General features: G+C 43.1%; 1 protein-coding gene across 2 annotated transcripts; it reads right to left on the reverse strand.

Moving 5' to 3' along the window:
• Window positions 1-481: 481 nt before the first annotated feature.
• LOC147606066 (uncharacterized) lies at window positions 482-6,905 on the reverse strand. 2 transcript variants are annotated; one of them, XM_086792812.1, is made up of 5 exons: window positions 6,716-6,905; window positions 5,807-6,557; window positions 5,569-5,648; window positions 5,224-5,488; window positions 482-1,132 (listed from the first exon to the last, which is right to left on the reverse strand). In XM_086792812.1, the coding sequence occupies exons 2-5, from the start codon at window positions 6,543-6,545 to the stop codon at window positions 876-878; spliced, it is 1,341 nt and encodes a 446-aa protein (XP_086648938.1). In that variant the 5' UTR covers window positions 6,546-6,557; window positions 6,716-6,905; the 3' UTR covers window positions 482-875. The 2 variants fall into 2 exon arrangements, with proteins under 2 accessions (XP_086648938.1, XP_086648939.1); XM_086792813.1 differs by having other exon boundaries at window positions 1,006-1,144; window positions 5,807-6,905.
• Window positions 6,906-7,409: the final 504 nt, after the last annotated feature.

Raw genomic sequence — 7,409 nt, forward strand, 5'->3', positions numbered from 1 at the left:
CCTCCCCGTGTTCCAAGTTCCTCATCCAAACCTCCTCTCATGGTACTCATATTAGGGACTTGAGGACCGAAAGACAACTTCCTCATTAACATGAATATATTTACTTTTCAGACAATGAACATTCTCAATACATCTAAGAGATCTGTACATGTGTTATTTTGTTGCTCTTTAACTTTAGATGTTGCATTCACCAACACCCTTAACCAGTGTTGGTACAAGTTACACCACTAGCTCATTCATAAACTCGTCACTGACCTTTTGACTTTGGATGCTGCATTCACCAATACCCTTAACCAGTGTTGGTACAAGTAACACCACTACCTCATTCAAAAAATTGTCCTGACCATCTCAGCCACAATGTATCGCTCTTTTTAATGCCCACACTAGCATTTTATCATTCAATTAGCATTATGTATGTAGCTAGCATGGACATGGATACATAGACCAATCAATGCCTGTGGATATTTAGCAGCCGCCTGCGTGGATGTATAACAAGCATATGTCATTGACTACAATGTATAGCAAGTGTATGCATGCCCTATGGTCATGCCCCTATGCAAGAGACATGAGATGTAATTTTTTGCTAGATACAAGATCCAGTTTGTTTGTTTTGATACTAATGTGGGAGGACACCATTCTTTTGGGTGGGATACATATTATTTAGTGTTAGACAGTGTGAGTCCACTGAGCCAGCCACTTCTCAAACAATAAGAGTACGGTTTAACTGGTTGTTGGGAAAATTTACAAGATTGGGCTTGGATGACAATGTACTTTTTACAGGGAAAATGCATGTTGAACTCAAGGTGCTCAAACCCCCGAGATGCAGAGGGTAAAGTCCAACTAAAGCTTCAATAAATGAATGTTTCCTACCTGTGTTAAAGAGGCCTGTATCCATTAGAGTGCTGCCCATTGCACCGAGCTCCCCTCCAACTGAAGGACCTGTTTGTGACCCTCCATGTACTCTTCCTAATCCAAAGTCTTCTCATATGTTTATACAAAGGTGCCGCTGAAAAGCATGCAAGCAGAAAGAGTAGGATTGCTGCACATAAAAGGAGAACATTTCGAAACCCGTACTTAAGCTCGGGATTCCTTTGTTCTGTCCAGGGAACGCCACCAATGTTCATGCCAAATGCTGTTCATAAAACTTGACAAATGATAAAAAAATTCAACACTAAAACCCATATAAAAGCACCATATCTGCAATGTATCTAATACAATGAAAGACTGTAAAGGTATCAAATCTAAAACAACAGGTAGGACTACAAAGCGACTGTGCATGTGCTGGAGCCTGGGTTGGATCCCTGGCTGCAGCTCTAGGAACCATAAAACTCTGCAAACTTCAAAAAAAAATGAAAGCAACTTCATCCATGAAAGAAACAGAAAAAGCTCTAAAATCCTTTTGACTAACCATCCAGATATAGAAGCCAAATACAGCCTTTCTCTATGTACGCACAGGGTCTATGTAGCACATTGACCCTGTCTATCCTTTTGGCAGCTAGTCTTTTTCATGTTGTCTTGACATTCAGTTTACTCATGGATCACATGTAACAACTTTTTGATCTCATAGACCCTTTGGGTCTTTCGTAGACGTTAATAACATCTCTCTCTCTCATGCACAAAAACACACACGAAGCTAAGTGCCGATGTAGATTTTGTTGCAAAAGGCAATGATGCCCTAAAGCCTTCCATGGCACTGCAGAAGCTCCAATTTGATTTTCAGCATTTGATCACATGGACTGCAACGTGGAAGGTGTTCTCTTCGCATGTGATGCAACCTAACAAGCGGCCCCGACATTTCTGCTTCTTCTCCGGCTTCCCCTCACTCCGGTTCGGTGTTTCCGGTGCATTTTGGGGGACTGTTTGCTGCTGTCCAGCCTCTTTCTCTCTCAGATTTGAGAAGGGGCTGATTGGTCCTGGTGCCTCGCTTCGTTGGAAAGTGCTCAAGAGAGTGCTAAGATTTGTGTACTTTGTTGTTGTGGATATGGCTCCCCCCTATACGAACAAGGATGACAAGTTGGACGGAACCAACTATGCCCATTGGAAGCTAAATATGCGGATCTGGTTCATCCATAAGGGTTTGTGGGAGATTGTTCAAGGCAATGAGAAGAAGCCCGAGCATCCTCAGACTCCGAGGCGTTGGCCCAAGTTCAAGAGAATGAATTCCTTTTTGCAGAATTACAAGACTAGGAGGATCGTGATTCAAAGGCGCATTCAATGCCTTGTGCGGACCATTGCAAAGTCAGTCTCACCGGCCGTGCAAACTCTTACAAGTATGGTCCAAGTTGGAGGATCTCTTTGCTCGAGATTCATCAATGCAGGCAGTTACTTTGCAAGGGCAACTCTACGGTCTGTTATTTCCTTCTGGCACTTCTATGCAATCGTTCCTCATGAAGACCAAAGTTACCCATAACCAGTTATTGGCAATGGATGCTACTTTGTCCTCTGCTCAGACAGTTGCTCTTATCCTCACCAAGCTTCCCCCGAAGTATAATGTGGGTTCTTGAGCTTTGAGGTGCCAAGTCACAACCACTCAATTGCATTTTGATGACCTTAGCTCCCTTCTCTTCGAAGAAGAGTCCATCCTCGTTTCTCAAGGTAAGATCAAGGTGTCTATTAACAATTCAAATCAGGCACTTACTTCAGTTCAAAAGAAAGGTCGGAGTCATTGCTTCTCATGTGAGAAGAGAGGACATCTATCTAAGGATCCCTTCTCTTCGAAGAAGAGTCCATCCTCGTTTCTCAAGGTAAGATCAAGGTGTCTATTAACAGTTCAAATCAGACACTTACTTCAGTTCAAAAGAAAGGTCGGAGTCCTTGCTTCTCATGTGGGAAGAGAGGACATCTATCTAAGGATTATTTGTCCAAGAAGAAGGACAAGACCAAGGAAAAGTCTTCATCTCAGAAGAAGGGCAAAGACACAACACACGACAGTGATTCAGATACTTCTAGTAACTCATCTAGGACTCCCAAGGTGCTTTCGCCTCGGGAGGACCAAGATGGTATACTTCTCTAGTATACATGCAATTTTTCCCCATGTGCTTCTAGTCAAAGGACCTTGTGGCAAGAAGAGGGGGTTGGTAGTAGCTCTATTTTCTGGTGCATGGGAACCATGAGTCGGAGTTTCAAGCATTAAAAATCTAGCAAGACAAGGTCATCTTTGGCCTAGCAAAGACTATGGACAGGATCTGTTCCAAGTTCATTGTTCAAGGCTTTTGGGATGTGATGTGTTCACAATCCACTCTTGGAAAAAAATGGGCGCAGTGTGTCCGACAGCTCATCATCTTATTCTTGGAGTTCACTTTACACTTGTGTGGGAATTCACAGCCAAGCAAAGTTCTTTGTTGTTCGTGGTGGCATTTTGTTTCAAGAAAACAAGTTGGCCGATGCTCTCTCCGAGTTGATTCCAGTATCTATAGTACTAGAGGGTCCATGGTTGCATCTTCATCAGCTTATCTTCTTCCGACTCTTACACACTATGAGCTACAGAGGAGGTGTTAGAAACTGTGCATCTCTGTGTTATGGAGCTATGCCTATTTTATGGGCTTTAGTCTATTTTCTTCTTGGTTAGTAGGTCGTGGAGCAATCGGCCAGCTCCTAGGGGCTATCGGCCAGTTCCCAAATTCACTATATAAAGAGTCTCCCCATTATTCACTTGTTGTATCCCATCCAAGCACAATGCAACGCTTCTTTGGCTATTGCCATTGTAAAGCTTCATGCTATTATAAAAGGTAATCTTGTCAACAAGCTCTCTCTCTCTCCTTTGCTCTCTCTCTTTTCTTGTCTATGCTTCCACCTATGCATACTCCAACAATGAGGCCATAGATGACCCCAGCAATATGTCAACGGAGGCCATCCACCACAACTCAATCATCCACACCCTTTGAGGGGGATGAGAGCACCTTACAGGTGTTTCCTACAAGATACAGCAACGACACCCAACGTTCCTACTCACTTGGAATCAAAGTGCCTTCTTCACCATGAGGTGTGTTCCTACCCACCGCACCTCATTTTGTCCCCTCCACAAGTACACATACACCAACCTTCTCCATTTTGCAACCCTTGCATTTATCAACCAGAACACCACAAATTCAGCAGCCCCCCATCATCATCTCTCTATGTTCACTTTCCCTGTAGCCTTAGTATAAGCCTGCTCTATAAGTCAAATATGGGGCATTTGAGGTTGCTTTGTGATACAGTTTCTCCATTTTGCATCAAGTTGCTTGACTAAAACAGGATAATGCCACATGTAGGCTAATACCGAGCTAAGGCCACATCTCCATCAAGGGTTTGAATATAAATGTACATGGAGTGGGAAGGCAAAAGTTAGTGCCTACTGTGTTTCATGTTATCCCCACAATATATATCTACACTCTTGGCGTATCCAACGAGACATATGCATGAACTATATTCTTCAGAATGGAATGAGAAGGTGATGTACTACAGCAAACTAGCCTAGGACCGTGGAAACCAAGGTCTCAAGTTAGTCTAGTTAAGACACCATTATGTTTTGGAAGTCATAATCATAAGGATTATGCCAAATCATAAGGATTACATATCAAATGGAGAGTTCAGGATAATACCTAAAGTTAACAAAAACCAAAGTGTGATGTAAGTTCATGAGAGTCTAATCACAAAGATTTGAATCACCAACTCTGTCATGCATAGCATATGAGTGCTATGACATCCCCACTCGCATCATCAACACCCAAGAGTATGTGCAAGTTCGTGCAGAAAGATAGTTCCCCTTACTGCATAGTTGCGATAAAACATGTTTCATACCCTTTGAGTAAGAAACACTTTGGAAAAGTTGTGTTTCAAACCCATTTTTTCAGCTACAAGTTTTTTTTTTTTTTAATGGGTCGCTAAGGTATGCAACATTTTTTAAACGTGTTTCATGAAGCACCTGCAAACTATGCCCCTTTCCGGAAAAATCTTCATCAAAGCATAAGGATTATGTAGAAAACATCAGTGAAATTATGACATCAAAGCTGCCCAATGGCATAGCAATAATCATGCAGCTTTATAGTCTGAAGGAGAACCAAGAGTTGCAACAACAAGTATAGGAGCAGGAAGCATGTTGGTCAGCACTTGAGCTTCAGCAAGAAGGCTTCCAATAATGACAAGGCATAAACCTCACAGAAAAGCCAGCAAAAGTCCAGACAAGGTAGCACCCAATAAACACCAAATACTTCTAAGTGGTGGTAATCACTTCTGAGAACGTACCAGATGTCACGATTGACAATGGCAGAAAAATTATTGATAGGAATGAGAGGTAGTAAAGCTTCCGATTGATTTGCTCAGACTGCCATGTATCGAGACCGGCCTGAAGAGCAGTTATGCGATTGGCCAGAAACCCAACGTTCTCTTTCTGCTTCTGGAGGCGGCCAACCAGCGTTTGCATAGCTACCATATCCTCGAAAGAAAACCAGTTTTTGCTTGCCAACTTCTCTTTAAATCTGGGAAAAACTTGCTCTCCATGTGCAATAACCTGGCTAACGTAGCAGATGAGCTTCAAGATAAAGTGCAGAAGGGAAGCAAAAAAGCTAGCAGATTGGGAGAGAAGATTGCCTGCAAAAGACGCTGTAATTTGAGCTGCATCTTGGGAAATAATCGATGAATGAGCATTTGTTGTTTTACCACATACCCACCTACAAGACACTCCACCAAAAATCTCCACCATCAGAAGCATACACGCTGACATGCAGCCACCATCAAATGAATGGTGCCCTAAGTTCTCAAGCTGATGCAACTTGAAACACAAATGTATTAGTAGAAGTAGCTATACAACGCTATTTCTTTCATTTACCTGCGTCGAGGTCTCGCTCGTTTTCATCCAAATCCATCTCGAGCCTAGTCAGTACATCCTGGAGGTGGTCAATGTGGGTGTCAATTATGTGCACCACCAGATTCGAAACTGAGATCGGTATGCGGTGATTGACATCCTCCAAATGGTTCCTTGTTAAGTAGAACTCAAGCACATGCTGCTGAATCACAAATCCCGTGGCTCTTCTTTCATCAGATCCGGGGTTGTTTTCCAAACTAGGTATCTCGGACAGAAAGCTTCCCTTTGCCAATGTGGAGAATTCCAGCCTTGGGATTCGCCCAAGGGAGACAGTTATCACAGAATTCTCGGTCACCCGTCCAGCCAGCTTCTGTGTGTACTCACTTGCTGTCGGCCCTGTAGAGTTGGCTCTAAAGATGATGGCTCCATCCACATACCCACAGAATGGCCCATTACTGGCAAGAGCAAGTATATCTTGAAGCTTCAAAGGGGGGCAAAGAATACTGATAAGGTACTGCGCGGCAGAGGCCAATGTGGTGTAGGAGCGAGGCAATTCCACATGATACCATGAGAAATGCTCGTTGTGCGGCCGCCCTTCACAGGTGCCCAAGTCCCATGCTTTGGAGGTGAAGTTGCCCTGGCCATCAAAGCTGTATGCCATGCGTTTGAGGGTGGAAGCGGAGGATGGTTGAAGCTCGCAAGAGGATGCCATGTTCTGTGTGTGTGATGGTGGCTTCTGTGTCTCAAAACACATAGTTTTCATGCAGATCTCAGCCTTGAAAGATCCAACAAAGGACCCAGAAATGATGTGAGCATGTGGAGATCCAGAAATGGGTAAGCGATGAGGGTAAAGCGTTTCTTATGATGTGGGCTTCAGTAAAAAGCCCCAAATGAAGCTCTGAGCATGTGGAGATGGGGGCGGAGGGGTCTTACCTTGCTTTTATCCAGGCTCGCGAACCATGCCAAGGATGCGTTGGTGAGCTTTGCGATGGCGTCGGGATGTTCGCAAAGAGCTCTGCTTCATTAACGTGCAAAGTAGCTGGCTTCTCTCTGCTTTCTGGTGTTAAAAAAGCGGGGGGAAAGGCAAAAGCTTGGCTTTTTTCAACGACCCAAAAGCAAGAACTCTTGCAAGTTGCCGTTCAAACTTATTCAAATCTGCCTCCACTATCCGTGTTATGTTTTCGTTCTCGGAAGGTTCGCAGTACGTACGTTTTCATTTAGATTTTGTTGGCATGCTCTTTTCTTTATCCAAAAAGCCAGGCTGAAATTTGCAACAACCCCAAAAACTGGCTTTTAGAGTTGACTTTCAAATGGCAAAGAGCTTTTTTTATGGGTAGCCTTTTAAAAAACAATATACTTATTTTTGCATTGGAAATCTTTAATAAGTCACTATTTTGCAGTTGTAACATACTCTTGCTGTTTATTATTTTTGTTTTTCTGTTTTGAGCTTATACACATCATCCTAAGCTCAGGGAAAAAACCCTTTTCCATGTCTTACGTATTTGATGATCCCTTGAGGTCATGGTAACCATAATGGTTAACATTACTCCTACTATTTTTGAGCAAAAACATGGTTGCACTTCATGCAACACGTTTTTATGTAAAACTACGCTAAGCACTTCATGTA

This window comes from Cibotium barometz, chromosome 58, assembly GCF_041138505.1.
Source record: "Cibotium barometz isolate CiBa-2024 chromosome 58, ASM4113850v1, whole genome shotgun sequence".
In the NCBI taxonomy this organism is placed as follows: Eukaryota; Viridiplantae; Streptophyta; class Polypodiopsida; order Cyatheales; family Cibotiaceae; genus Cibotium; species Cibotium barometz.

Bases quoted from the DNA above. Each gene is read 5' to 3' on its own strand.
- LOC147606066 (XM_086792812.1), bottom strand. From the start codon at position 6,545: ATGAAAACTATGTGTTTTGAGACACAGAAGCCACCATCACACACACAG. The intron at 5,649-5,806 runs GTAAATGAAAGA...AGTGTCTTGTAG, and splicing joins CGAGCGAGACCTCGACGCAG to GTGGGTATGTGGTAAAACAA. The intron at 5,489-5,568 runs GCAATCTTCTCT...TACGTTAGCCAG, and splicing joins AATTACAGCGTCTTTTGCAG to GTTATTGCACATGGAGAGCA.